The sequence below is a fragment of the Lates calcarifer genome, linkage group LG9 (assembly GCF_001640805.2).
Source record: "Lates calcarifer isolate ASB-BC8 linkage group LG9, TLL_Latcal_v3, whole genome shotgun sequence".
Lineage (NCBI taxonomy): Eukaryota > Metazoa > Chordata > Actinopteri > Centropomidae > Lates > Lates calcarifer.
In genome coordinates, this window is record NC_066841.1 from 16,155,794 (window position 1) to 16,171,571 (window position 15,778).

At 39.9% G+C, this 15,778-nt stretch overlaps 1 protein-coding gene across 1 annotated transcript in view; it reads left to right on the forward strand.

Annotated features, from left to right (window-relative positions):
- fibcd1b (fibrinogen C domain containing 1b) overlaps positions 1–15,778 on the forward strand; it is a 94,154-nt gene that overhangs the window by 41,320 nt on the left and 37,056 nt on the right. The window contains 2 exon segments of the mRNA XM_018662529.2: positions 3,007–3,029; positions 3,031–3,144. Coding sequence (XP_018518045.1) covers positions 3,007–3,029; positions 3,031–3,144 — 137 coding nt within the window.

A 15,778-nucleotide genomic window follows, 5' to 3' on the forward strand; every position in this document is an offset into this window, starting at 1 on the left:
AGGGTGCATTTAAATGAGTTCAGTTCCTACTGTGCAGTGCCTGCGATGTCAGAGTGACTTACTTTGGAGGGTTTATGTGGCTGAAGATTTTGTCGCCATACAAATGTGACTCAGAGCAGATACTCTCCCTGAAGGTCCCATCCCACTGTGGACCACACACACCGGGATGTGCTGCACATATACACAACGTATACACACGTCATTTTGAAACTAAACATCTTCTTTAAAGGATTAGTCTTCTGGCCTCTGCTGGAAACAGGTGTGCAGTTCCGACCTCTGTCTGACTCTCCATCTCTGTATTAAAAACAGATCAATAAGCCACAGCATCATAATGGGTAACATGTTCCTGTGTGAGCACTGGCTGCCTTTTGAGTCAGTCTAACATCCTGCTGCTATAAATGCTCAATAGTGCGCCAGTATCTGCAGCTGAAAAGAGTCCCCAACAAATGCACCATTATAGTAGTGTAGTAGTTTGAGTCACATTTTCTAGAGACTACAGTGCCCACCTGTTTTAGGAGAATTTTCACCCTTTTAATAAAATACATTTCAGCAGGACCCAGAAAGTTCAGAATGAACAGAGAGTATAGAGAGACAGACACAGTGTTGACAGTAAAAAAATATAGAATTCACTGCGTGTCTTTAACTGTTCACAGTGTATAAAGTGCCAAGATTATCAAAGAGTAGTTATTTTAAAAGATCTATGGACATACTGACATAGGGAACTATTCAATAACTGAGCTGTTCTCTGTCACAAATAAGCACATATCAACAGGTGGGAATGTAAAGACTCAGAGGCAGGCAGTTTCAGTTAAAACAAAGTTTGCTGTATCAGTAATTCAGAACAGGGTTTATCAACAGGCGATATGCCCAAACAGGCAGACAAAGCAAGAGGCAGGCAGGCAGCGACCCAAAGACATATCTGGAATTAACTTGGAACCTGCCCATTGTCCTATTTGGATAAGGAAAACACTTGTCAATGCCAGATGCAAATGCAGAAAGCACTTTGATCAGAACCAGACCATAGTAGTTTGGCTTATGTTGTGATAAGATCTCTGCCAGATTTGAATGCCAGCAAGTGCTGCAAAATGTACAAATAGCAGCAGTAACTACAGTAACAAGTCTTGCCTGGCAAAAAGTGATTTAAAATTTAATGATGCCTTTTGTAAATGCAAAAGCACGTGGCTTGGATTTTGTTACCCAGATAATGCATTCAGTTGCAGATCACATGTTAATCTCAGGTGTGAAACGGGGCCAAAAAGTCCACAATGGCCCATGCAGGCAGAGAGTGGCCACCGGTAGACTGGATAATAAGGCAAAATGCACAGCAGACAATCTGCCAGAGAGCTGTGGGAAAGTGGCCAGTATAGTATATACTGGAGAGCTGATTTGAGGGTTGGGAGCTGGTGCACAGGTGATGGCTGAGGGCGGAAAACAGAGATGACTGTGAGAACCAATACCTGCTACAGGGAGGGATGGAAGAATTAGTGACTGACAACAAAAATTATGCAAGTAATATGACTGGTTATAACTGGTTGCAGCCATGAAACATTTTGTGACACATCATTTCAGTTAGATAGCTTCTGTGGGTTACAGCTCTGATGACTGCTCAGTGAAATGGAATGCTGTGCAACGTGAAGAAATTACCAAACAATGGAAGACCAAAATTCTTAATCTGTGTTAAATTGTGTGAGTTATGAAGTAAGCCAAAACTGAAGTGGACCTGGAAAAGTAAGCAATCATGGGGGGGAGGGTGGGGATCCATGGAAAAAAAAATTTCTTTCCTGCAAGGGATCATTAAACTGCAAAACTTTGAAAGCCTTTGTTATAGAGGAGCAAATTCTTAAATAATGATGATAGTGTCTTTTTTTAATGTCCCATGGAACCTAGACAGCTTCAGTTTCCTGTAATAAAAAGAAGAATGGGGAAATGCTACCATTTATGTGTGATGATGATGAAAGTCGGAGCTTATTAGTCGAGGCTTACACGGAGAAAGGGAAAAGCTTCGGGGAGACCAAACATTCCATATCGTGTAGGGACTATGAAAAAAAATCTTGTATGGCCTTTTCAAGAACTCTCCTGGCTGTTTTAAATTCAGGAGTTTGACCCGGTGAAGGCTGGCATGCATAATCTATGACATGGTCCTCATCACAGAGTTCCTCTCCTGCTTCCTGGGGAATAGATTTTGTATCCCTTGTGTAAGATGGGTTTCTCAGTCACAGACAAGGGTGCTACTGTTCTGCTCTGCTGTAGCTTACAAGCTCCCTGTCTCTGTCGCTTCCTCTATGCACTAACTCCTCCTGAATTCTCTTTCTGTCTGTCTGTTATATACTCTCTCCGCACTTTCCGTCTCTTTGTCTGTGTTCTATCACTCAAATGTATATATCTCCTCACTAAGCCATACTTCCTCCTCTCTGACTTCCATATGTCCTTTGTTTTCTCCCTCTTCCTACAACTTGTGTTATCTCAAATCCGTGTCCCTGCGCTATATAACTGCAACTTCTCTGTGCCAACTTGTCTGCGAGACACCCTCGTGCCTCTCTGTCTTTATTTTGACCTACTTGCATTCCATCTTTTTTCATGGCTTTATCTTCGCCGCACTTAGACTCTGTTGTCCCACTGTGTCATCTATCACCTGCCCATCCGTCTCATCGTCTGTCTTTTTTGCGTCTTCCCCCTGAACACAGACATTCTCTACCTCCTCATTGCTCTTTCTATTCTCTTCAAGAGCCATCCTTCTGGAAAAGGGCCTCTGAAAATTGAGCAAGCAAAGAGTTTGAGGTTTCATTTTGACAGGACGACTTCACAACATAGAACCACCTTCATGTTCACTGTACTCATGTGCCTCTCCAGTGTAGACAGAAGACAGGGTGTGACGTGTGTTATCTCATGTTTTCCTCATCCTCTCTCTATTGCAGATTTCACTTTGCCGCTCCAAGCGCTCTTTGCCTTTGCAAGCCATATTGGACCTCATTTATTTCATGTCTTCCTAATTTCACCTCTCCCTAGGCTCACGTCCCCGTGACTGCTGGTGATCTGTACGCCAGTGGTCAGAGAGAGGACGGCATCTACTCCGTGTTTCCTGTTCACCACCCCGCAGGCTTCCAGGTCTACTGTGACATGACCACAGATGGAGGAGGCTGGACAGTGAGTCAGAGGAAAACACACACACACACACACACACACAAAGCTCTTAAGCCGTATGTTTATCTAACTAAAATAGAAACATTCACTCCGTCGCTACAGTTTCACCAGGGTTATAATCAAGATGAAAATGACAGTAGGAAAATAGAAAGCCTTTTCACTACGTCTGCTTTTACAAACCTGCTTTTATTTACCAAATACCCACAAAATAAGAATTATTCACTGAGCATGAATCTTTCTGACTGCAGCATCGGCACCATTCAAGCCAGAGTCATCCAGTAAGTGAAGTTCTATGCTGTTTTCCCAAGCACCACTGGTGATTACATTTGTGCCGTGGGAATCTCATGCGTCAATTCAAAAAGGTTTCATCAAAGTTTTATCACAGAAGAGAGAGGAGATCTTGAGAACAAGTCAAGACAAGAGCACCTGTTTTTAAAACAGCCCATTATTTTTTATGCTCTGTTTTTCATTTAGAAAAACAGAATGCTAATTAGTCATACTTGAAGCGAGAATGTCAACAGGTAGGAGTGCTGAAAGGAAAATGAATAAAGCAGGAAGTGAGACAAAGAAAGCCAATAAAACAGAGCACTGGGAGACACAACAAACCTGAAATATATCAGATGAATCATGGTGACAATTTTTGTATGAAAGACTAAGTAAATGGAGCCATAATAGCAGGGGGTAGAGATTCCAAAGCTGTTACTGTGTCAACTGATCGCATAACATAACTAAATTATGTAAATCTAATACTGTATATCTGCTGATGCTGAGATGTCTTACCTATTATAAAGATGGGATATAAAGATACAGTACAGTGCGGGCAAGACAAAATGCATACCCAGCACACAAATATACAGCCTCCATATTTTTTTGTGCAAGTTGTCACTGTGCTTCAAACTCAAGAAAAGAAACAGTTTCCATAATAGTTGACGAATGTCTGACCAGTTCATGTTTTGGTTTTGTAAATTCTGCATTCTTGTCTTTGTATAATAATATTCTTTTGTATTCTAAAAAGATAGCAACAGAAAGCTGGAACATGTTTCTTAAAGTGTGTGTTTTTTCTCCTTGATCAAACATCTGTCAGTTGTCTGGCCTTGCTAAAGTAAACATAGCTGTTAAAGTGAGACTGTATACTGGAAGTGTTGTGTCTTTTGGGAATGAGAGACAGCAAGGTGAGTAAACATTGACACGGAGTCTGTTTGAAGTTATATTTGGAAGTGTGGTTTAGATGTATTTTACTGTGTGTGCTGTGTGCACAAACACCATCTTACTGGTTAGAGCCATTTATTTCCCTTTGTTCTGAAGTGTACTGTAGCAGTCCTCGGGGATAGCAGAGCATTTCTTAATAGATAACTAAGGCCATGTAACACTTAAAGAGTTTGAAATTTAAGCTACACAAATCCATCGCAGCTCCTTTTTTTTTTACAGGTTGTGACACATCTTACTAAAGTGTACAGAGGCTGATTTTGGAATCTGTCTAAAACTATTCAGGGAACAATTTACAAAATTTGTCCAGTGAACTGTTGCTTTAAGGGAACAGATGCTTTAGAGGGACAAATAACCAAAACTAAGTCTGTTGACGTCACGTCTGTGATGCTGTGTTGTTGCAAAGATTTTGATGAACATTTGAAAACTTCCTTGGATGGAGATTATATGGCATCCTCACTTAAATGTGTTAAAACGTTATAGAGGTGTGAAATTTTCACCATATTTTGAATGATTTCCCAAACCTGTAAACAGATTTTCTAGCAATCTTTGGCTGGTGCACACATGCAAATGTATTTCCCAGTGAGTTTTTACTGTACTGAACTGTTAACACAAGTGCTACAGTTAATACTTTTGCAATAATTACACATGGGTAACAAATAAAAGAAAAAGCCAACATAAAGTGTCTCACTAAGGTTTTGGCTCACAACATACTGCCAAAACAACTTCAGTGCACCTTGGCATTGATTCTCCAAGTCTCTGGAACTCTGCTGCAGGAATGCAACACTATTTTTCTGAAAGATATTTTCTCATTTGGTATGGTATTAAATGATGATGGGGGAAAGCGCCGTCTAACGTGTCGGTCCAAAATCTCCCAAAGGTGTCCAATTGGGTTGAGATCTGATGACTCCAAATTATAGCATATGATTCTGATCAAACCATTTACTGACCCCTTGCATCCTATGGATGGGCCATTGTTGCCCTGTTTATCCATTCATTATATTTTTTTAAGCATAATAAGCAAGCATATTCAAGCATAATAATAATAATAAGAAGAAGACACTTTAAGTATATATCGTAGAATGGACCAGTGACCACCCAGTTTTGCTGACCTTGCATTACACTACAAACACACACAGCCCAGCTCAAACTTCAGCCCAAGTCACTGTTACACTGTCATGACAGTGAATTGTGTGTGTATATGTGTTCGCTTGTAAATCCGTGACTAACTGTGTGAGATAGGCAAGGTCGTACCCCCCTATCATCAAATAAAGCGAGACTGTCAGAGTGACAGAGTGCTTACTGCAGCATGATGGAATAGAGCAACATACCAGCCTGTCAGTGGGTAAATGTGTGTGCATGTCTGCGTATGCATGAATTAATGTTTGTGCCAAAGTGTGCGCACCTACACAGAAACAGCTTGTGAGTGTGAGTATGCTCTCAAATCAGACTTTCCACCCCCTATTCATACAATGCACTGGTGTTAAGTAACCGCTCTTTGCATATTGTCCTGTAAAAGGATTTACATAGCAGCTCAGATTGAAGTGATAATGCTGCAGTTACTGATCCTGCCAGGTGTGTTGAGCTGATTGTGATAACGCTTGAGCCTCATTAAGAGATCAGCACAGTGTGATCCAACAGGGGCAGGTAGAGAGACAGGATGCTCAGTGAGTGGAGTGGCTTACTGTCTGTCTGATGGCTGAGCTTAAATAAGGAATGAGCCATATGCTGCCACCTCATTAGCATACTTTGACATACCATAGCTCTGTTGCAGAGACTGAGACAGACAGAGACGAGCAGGTTACTCAGAAGAGGGAGGGAACTGAGGAGAGAGCAGGACTCAGACGAGACAAAGAAAAGAGAGCGCCTGATGAAAACATTAGGCTCTGATGTAGAGAGAGAGAGAGAAAGTGAGACATGCAGACAAAGAAAACACAATAGGGGAATAGCAATTTTCCATACTCTGCAAATTCAGATGTAGTCTGCGATAAAAATCTTTCTGTTCTATTGTATTTGCAGTAAAAAGGTAGTCTGTTGGGAGCCTGGGGGGATAATGCAGCTGTCCTAAGTAATGGTAGCAAGACGAGACTCTAGCTTTAGATGTCAGTCATTAGAACTGTAGCATCAGTCAGTGATGACCTTTAGGAGATCTCTTCATATGTCTACATCTCATCATATACACTGTCAAAATTCACTTAGCTCAGGTCACCAGGGATTTGTTTTGCACGTGTGGCCATGTTAACGTGTGGGTTAACATACAGGGTTTATGGTTCATTTGTCACTGCGCCCACCAAGGTTTGCTCATCTGAGAAAATGTCACAAAAAAATCCATCAGAGGCCATCAGCTACTGCAAAAGGCAGCTTTTTGTATGATCAAAGAAGCCATTTCCCATAATGCTCTGCATGATGTACGATCAAACAGACTAAACCGACCCAGCACAGCCACCCGCAAACACCACAGTCTCATAGTCAGTGCCATGTCTCTATATAAATTATAATATTGCCTCATCAATAGTTTTTGCTGAATGACTTAAGTGGCAAGAGAGAACAGTTTCCTCCAGGGTTGAGCGGAAAAGAGATGTAAACCACGCCTGTCAGGTTCTTTCAGAGAGGGAGAGAGAAGGAGGCAGAAAATGTATGGTTGAGGTAGCTTTGCAGTGTAGTAGAGATGAGGTATACATCTACAGTCATGTGTATCGCCTATAGTGCCTAAGTTTTCCTGGCTGTATGGCTACAGTGGCACTGCAGAGTATGAGATGTCTGCACTGAGTATTGTCGACATCACTGAGATCTCATGAATGTAGGGAAAATCTTCCTCTCGAGCATAATGACTCATAGGTCATATATAAATATATGCCTATTTTTTCCTTTTGTAATGCGAAGAAGCCAGACAAATGTAAAAATACACAAGCAATGGAAGTTTCTAACAGCCTTTCTTTGGTTATCTGTTGCTCGCTATAGCAACTGAGAAGACAGTGCCAGGTATTTATTATAGACCCATGAAGTGTGCTAGATCATCTATTTTCACAGTAAGAAGTGTTTGCTTTATGGAACTGAACATTACATGAACACAAGATCAATAAATACCATAGCATGTAGTCAGATATTGAGATTGTACAGTTGTAGTTGTTGGTTTTGAGCATGCTGTCATTTTGTAAGCTGCTGGAACCAGGAAATCCTGGGTAGAGCTGAGGTGGGTGGAGTTCAGCAGTAATCACTTGTTAAGTGTGATAAACTGAGACACCATCCCGTTAATCAGTGCAAACAAACACAAACCCAAATAACCCCTGCCTTAAAGTAACACTATTTATTTCTAACTTTTTTGAGAAGAAATAAGACAGTCTACCTCTGAAAAGCTGAATTCATAAGAAATAAAATGCACAATTTCACACCCAATACACTGAGGTGTTTTGCCAGCACATTTGGTCTGGTATGACCAGTGGTCTCTGGTGGCTAATGTTATCTTATGTTTGCCAGCTTTAGATAGATGCAATATAACTGACATGAATGAGCACAGTTGCTGATTTTATTACTTTTTTTCTATTTGTGGGTTTTTGATCAGGTCCCACTTTTGTTTGCGAAGGCTCTGGTACATGTGTGCACATACCGGTGACGCAACACACATTCCTGTCAGTGGTTTCAAATTCCACATTTGCAACATCAACAACAAATAGGGGTAACATGCCAACATATGCAACAGTGCACCATAAGGATAGAAATGCAATCAACACATTTCCTAGAGCTCCAGAAAACACACAATTCATTCAGTGAGTAACACTTAATGTAATCATAACCTTTGTTTTTTTTTTACAAGAATGTGCTTTTGTCCTGTAATTACCATTTTTGGCAATAGTGGCTGCTGTTCATTGGAAGTTGTGTAGTCTTGCTTTAAACTTTAATGAAACAATAAGAAATCACGACTCAAATGGAGATTGTGATTCAAGAGTTGAACTTGTTATTGGAAAAAAAAGAAGCATATTGGCTGAGAAGCTGAGAGAAGTTAGTGGGGGGTCAGTACAATCTCAGTTCAATACAATCTAAATTATTAGTGTGATTTAATGTCCATTTGAAGCAAGACAGCATAATAGTGAGAAGAGGAGAGAAGAGGAGAGGAGAGGAGAGAAGAAAAGAGACATTAGTACAGGTTGATGTGGATGGTTGTCAGAGGAAATTGGTCAGTATTTCTCCACTGCCATAATTCACGCCCCGGAGAGTGTCTGACCACAGAAGTAGGAGGGATGATGGCAGATAGGACATAAAAGAAAAGAGCTGTCATTACCAGGCCTCAGGCCACCTCAACACATACATATAAACACACAGACACACACACACACATTCCACACAGGCCACACATTCTGCCTACCTCTGCAAAATGAGTTGGATGACAACATAACCTCTACAAATAATCAAAGAAGCACAGAGTACATGTCTACATTCAGTAGACATTCAAATATGTGTTCATATGTGCTTACAGACCCAGCCAGTCACACATACTAAAATATAGATACACACACAAACCCCTCACTCAGAAAAAGTAATCCTTTGGGCATGTGGTCTACCTGTTTCGGCAAAGGGAGATTTCAAATACCATTTAAATACAGCCTCACGGCTTAGGGTAATGTCTTCTATTATTACTATTTTATTTGTTAAAAGGAAGGGACTAAAAATGACCATGGCATAAATAATGAATGAGAGTAGATATATCAGAGTGCAGTGTGGAGCTGCATTATCAAATGGTGCTTTTATCAGAAGTACTGCAATCACTCTCAAAATATTCAATTCAGCTAAGAACTGAAATGTAAAAGTTTGAGATTGAATGTACGATTGTGTGCATGTTGTATCACTCCTTTAGAGGCTTGGAGTGCCTTTTGAGCATTTCAGAGTGTAGGGTATAGGCTTTTCAGGATCTCTATCTGGCTCAGGGGTTCTTCAATATTTAATCTCTGTTAGTTTATTGGTTTGGAAAAAAAAGAGAAATCCAGGATGGATGTTTTGCAGTTGTGTCTTATCTGTAAATGCTTTGTAAAGTAGGGAAATTGAAAACTTCAGAGTACAATCTAACTTTTGTTCAAAGCATAATTGTTTTCCCGATGTTCAGATTCAATGTACTGGACTGTGAGTTTACTCATATCTTTACTTATTTTTCTTTGTATTATTTACTTTTCTGGACAAAGATGCTGACATCTTTTTGTGCCCTCATTAGCTGGAATGAGGAGACGGTTTATTGTGTTGCTGAAAGAGAGCATGAGCTGTCTGCTGGGAGCATTATCACAGGTAGTGTCAGACATGTCCTTTAGGATATTAGTGCCATTAGCCGGGGCTGAGTGCAGGTTATGTGAGGAAAGGTTAGACAGCTGTGTGAGGGCTGCTGCAGGAATATTCACTGATTTTATATTTCCTCTCTGCTACATGAGCAGACACGCAAACAGGACTCCCAGCAATACCGCTGCTGCTGGATGTTTTATATGGCATTCTAATTTTTTCCAACTAAAAGCTTAAGCAGTCTGATTCACTACATTTACACGCAAAAGAAACATGTCAGATTACTCCTAAACCCCATTTTACATGCAGCTGATAAGTAATCAGATTTCTGCTCCCTACCACATTTTTGAACTAGTATAGGCATATTTTGATTTACAGTTTACATTTTCTGTATTTTATCTTTTTGCCATGCATGCAGCGTAGTACTAGGGATAGTAATGTCGGTTAGTCAATCCATCACTTTAGTCCCGAGCAAATACATGACATTTGTGGTTTTAGAGAAATGTTTTCACTGCTGGATAGACTGTCAATAATTTTAGTACAGACATTCATGTCTCCTTTGAGATGACTTTTGTGATCTGCTGACTTTTACTCGAATAACATCATCTGATTTTGACCTCAAGCGTTTTCAAGATTTATCCATTACTTATGATTTATGACCAAATACCTACAAAACTAACGACCTAACCACTAGTCTCAAGTGTACACTGAGTTTAGTGCTAATTAGCAAATGTTAGCATGCAAACATGCTAAACTAAAATGGTGAACGTAGTAAACATTATACTTTCAAAACATCAGAAAAAAACGGTCGCAGTGCCAGGTAAAAATGGTTGTATTTTTAATTTTGCATGTGTTTTAGGCGTAACATGCAATAAACCACTAAGAGTGCAATTTCCCATTTCCCTTTAAAGCAACTGCATCAGTCTGAAACTAGCAAAGACGCTTGCGTCACACTTTGCACCAGGTATAAGGTAGGGCCCATAGTATCTTGTTTCTTAAATTTTTACCAAGAACTTGTTTATAATTTTTTTTTTTTTTCAGTAAAAGAGTGGATATGCATATCAGTTGTGATCTTTCCTTTTATCCTGCCACACTGCTACCAGTGTAACAAATCTTTCCCTGTTGTAGATTTTTGTCACACAGATTTTTACAAAATGTTTAAAAGGCCTCAGCAGTAATCTACCTGTGTTAACCTGGTTTATCTTAATCCCTTAACCCAATAAAGAAATCCAGGTTTCTTGTTTATATGATGTTTCAAAAATCAGGTTACTGCTGAAAGGCAGAATAATCTTTTTACTTAAGTACATGTAAATGCAGAAATTGTTTGCATGTGTGTGTGTGAGAGAGAGAGAGAGGGAGAGAGTGAGAGAAAGATAATTTGTGGACGATTGTGTTTCTCCTTCTGTTCTCGTTTGCTGCTGCTGTGTTCAAGGCACATCTGTCTTTCTGATTATAAAGCATTCACCAACAGATGTTAGCAGTCCTCTTTGAAGATAGCAACTCTGCAGACTGTTGTGGATTCATGAGTGCTTTTATCAGACATTGTTGAATTTGTCACCATATCATCAATATTCTTAACAATGTATCCAAATTGTTAGCAATTCCTCAGTCTCTTTTGATCTATTTTAAATCTATGAAAGAAAGTGCGAGACAACCTTTGGAGCTGATTTTATTAGTCTCAAAGTTTTCTTCATTTATTTATTTCTTTTTTTCCACTCTGTGTTTCTGTATTGTGTTCAGCATTTCCATATACTATCTGTTTACTTTTGAATTTTAACATTTGTCTCTATGTAATTCAGTCTGTCTCTGCTGGCTGATGTATTAATCACTCTCTGAAGATGTTACCAATTATCTTCAGTTAGTCAGTATAGAGCAACGGCACCAAGTGACATCTGCTGCCAAAGCACCAAACATATAAACATAGTGTGCTCACAGTGTGTACATGCCAGGAGCTAACAAGCTATTGGCACATTTCCTATTTTCCACCCAGTCATATGCCAGATTGTAAATCTGCCCCAATCAGCTTTGGAGTGCTTGTGTTGCTTCTTCCCTGCGCTCTGGTCTGTCAGTCAGGGTGTCCGTCTGTGCACGCTGCAGGCTCCCAGTAGTTGACAGAAAGCCTGCTGAAGAGCTTAAGGCAGCTTGTTAAGTAGCCTTCATCTACTGCAGAGATTACAGGGAGCTTAATGTGATCATGCCAATGCAATAGCCCTTTAGCAAGTGTTGGGTGAGATGGTCGTTAAGGATTGGAGATTTGCTCGTTAACACTATATGGCCATTTTACCTGACTTACATGCTTGTTGGTTAAAGTAGCAACCTATAACTCACACTCAGCATTTACCATTCTGCGGGCAGATACTTACTGTATTATGAGTAATATGGCTATTTTTCAGCATTTTTTTTCTTTGACAGGTTGCAATAGGGTTGCATTCCAGGAGCACAGGTCTCACTTTTCTGAAGAACTGTCACAGAGTTCCCTTGACTGGGAAGGAAAAGTACATGAGACTTTTAACTGTCAATACTTAGCCTTGCTGACACAGACACTCTGACAAAACATGTTACAGCAACCGCTGTCCCCCTCAAAGGTACTTTCCTTCATCTGTATGGCCTGTCTGCCTTTGTGCTGTACGATGTTGCCATGCATCAATGGAAAAAAGGCTGGTGTAGGAAGAACTGTGAGGAGAGAGAAGCTATTTTACTGTACGACGTTTGCTATACAACTTGGCAGATTCCAGGTTAAAAAAGTGGCAACAGTTTGGGGAAAAAAGAGTATACACTATGTCATTAAAAATGTTATATTTTTCTGACTGGGATAATTTGGTACGTGTCTTTAACCCTGTCAGACAACAAAAACAAATATAATGTCTAATGTCTGTGCATAAGCTTAAACTTGCAAATAAAGAAAATGGAGCTAATGAACTAAGAGACGGTGAGAATATGGGATATATATTTAGTAATTTGTTTTTTGCCAGCTGCTTCATCTGAACCAATTTCCTCACTTACTTACTGACAACATTCTCCATATTATGAGCTACTGCAATTTAACAAATTCCCTATATTGATGAATTTCTTTATGATGCGTTTTCCTACAGTAAATATATGCAGCTGCAGAAATGGTAGAGGTAATTCTGGAAAAAGTTTCCACTGAGAGATGGGTTGTTTAGGCTTTGTGGAGCATGTAGAACAGCTTGTATAAAGAATTAATTACCTAAGAGCTGCAAGGAAAAGGGATAAAGTCAAAACACTGCAATATGGAGAAAGACTGATGGAGGGTGTGAGAGCTATGAGATGAGAGGAAGTTGAAAGAAAAACTGCCCCAGAATCATTTTTCATTTTTACTGTACAGATGGTGAACACAGAAAAAAAAATATGTTGCAGTGCAATGCAATAGCAATAAATAAAACCTTTGTGAAATGTTGCATTTTTGTTCAGATTGTGTTGAGAGAGGTGTTCAATTTTATGATGATTAATAATTGATAATACATGATATTCTATATACCAGATAATGAAGTCTACTGTGTTAAATTGCATTGTAAGGTGACCTCATTATGTAAAATACACCTTGTATAATGAGGTCAAGCATTTTTAAAACAACATTTAGAACCCAGTGTGTGTGACTGCACTGAGTGCCATTAGCTGTTATTATTATGTTTGCCACTGGTGTACCAATATGAGCACAGGCTGTCATCACTATTGATTTTGTAGCTTAGTTTTTTGGATCGTTCTGTACTTTATGCTGTGAAACACTGAGGCCTTGCTCAGCCCTTTAATAAAATGGCTGCTGTGTCACAACAGTATGTGTACGGCTGGAACATCACCTGCCCCACACCCAAACAGAGCAAGTCTGTCAGCTTCTGACCTTGACAGAAACAACTTTGATGCCAGGCTCTGCCCTGTAGCTAGACATTGTGTGTAAGGATTTGTCAGCTGGGATGTTAAGCTGCATTCCCAGTGGAAACTGTGTTTGTGTCTGCGTGTGGGGGTATGGTGAGGTGACATAGCAGCCATGTCTCAGTAAAACAGAGGCATTTGAGCCACGGTATAAACACAAACAACTGTAAAAGTGCACACTAGCACATTTATAGACAGATACACTCTGAACTGGACAGCTGACTTTTGTTTCTTTAAAGCTGAAGTTGAGAAATTGTTGTTTTGTTGCACCAACAGTCTTTTAAAAATCCTTTCTGCTGTCGTACTGACCAGTGGTTGGAAAAAGTTCTTTATGAGCAACCATAATGTAAGAGTCATCCAGACAGTAACTGTCTCTCGGCTGCATATTTCTCAACTTTTTATGGTACCCACAAACTTTAACATTAGCATTTACACCCACACACTTATACAACCCCAGGTATAGTATGCACATACAATTACACACACACACACACACACACAAACAGAGATAATTGGGCATGCACAGAAATATGTAAAACACATATTGAACATGCTCAGAGGCACCCATACAAAACTATTTGGCTTTTCATACAGTACTTACTTAAAAGTATTTTTAACCATGCAGACATACTGTATGCACACATAGACATCTACACAGACAAAAATACAAACAACCAGTCACACATTCTGTACATACACTAATCGCACTAATAGCATGGTCACTCGCTCCCAAAATCTCATGCTTCTTTTCTCCACCCAATTGTGATTGCTGCCTTTCCCCCTTGAAATTGAAACGTGAAAGAAAATGATTGGTGTCTCTTTGAGCTACATGTCTCCAGGGGACACATACACACACTCTCCAGAGGACACATACACACACGCATGCACACACAGAGTCTGACCTTTGGGGTCAACATGCAATTAAACCTCAGAGGGGCTCTCCAGTCTTACAAGGATGCTAGACATGGGATGAGGCATGGCCAGCAAGACAAGAGTGTTAACCTTAATTTGAATTGAACTGCTTGCTGGTTAACCTGCTGCTGTGGCATTCACATAACCACTGGCCAGTTTCTTACTGCTGCTATGATTCACAGCAGCAGTTTGCTCCTGCTGGTGCATTGGTGTCTCAGTTTTCTGTCAGAACAGAAATCCTAAATTATAGTGCAGGTAAGCTTAGGTAAGACAAGAAAGCCAGCTTCAAGGATGTCTGTCGACCTGAAATACCTGCGCTAACAAAGTAAAGAACAAAACCATATCAACGGAACAATGGTTGTATGAGAGCACACTGCTATTCGGTCTCTATTCTTTCCATCTGCGGTCTATCAGAGATCTATGTGTCAGGTGTCTCTATGCAGCCAGACAGGCTTTGACTTTTTCAGAGCTGTGATAATGTGAGTGATATATTGTTCTGAACGGCTACAGATGATTTGAATAAAAATTAGAGGCTTGTGTTATCACTGTCTAAAATCTTTTCATAAAGACTGACAGTAGTCTGACACATCTGCTTGACTTTCTTTGGTGTAAGAAGAGGAGTTTTTTTCTCTGAAGTTTTTTTTGGGGATTTATTGGGTTGAGGGTGACACTTCATGCAATTTTCTTGCCTCCTAAACTGCTGCTAATACAGTGAGTGCCAGGGGAGTGAGTAAAAAACAATTAGGGATGGATGAAAAGGAAAACCTCTGCCTCATTTTTAACATAGCATTATCAATTTGCTCTCTTCTCTATTTCAGCTAATTTGAATGTAGGGACAAGGAGGGGGTGAGAGGAATGAGGGAGTAAGATAAGGAGACTGGAAGGTTATTATTCCAAGGAGAATTTTCAACCTAGCTGGTTCTTAAATTCAAGACAGTCATTGTTTACTGCAGTGCCTTTAGCAGGGAGTTGGTTTTTGCCCAAACCCTGACGTAAATCTCACCCATTAGCCCAGGAAATCAGTAGAAAACACCAGCTGTGACAGGAGCAGGCTCCCTCACAGTCCTTGAGTACCCTGCTGACATATCAGTAACATGATGACGATGCATTGTTTGCACTGTCAAATGCCACAGCCTTTTTCCCAAGGTCTTTTGAGATAGTTTAATCAGCACATGATGGCACTCGTTGCAGTAATAGCCTTATTAACTGGTTATTGGCCCTGGTGAGTCATATGTAATATTATTTAATATCACTCTGAAAAGATTTCATTGATGTAAACGTGTTACGAATCTACATGTTTTCATAGTAGGTAATTTACAGAGTAAAATATTTATTGTAAGCAAGTCAATCAAGTATAATGTGAAAA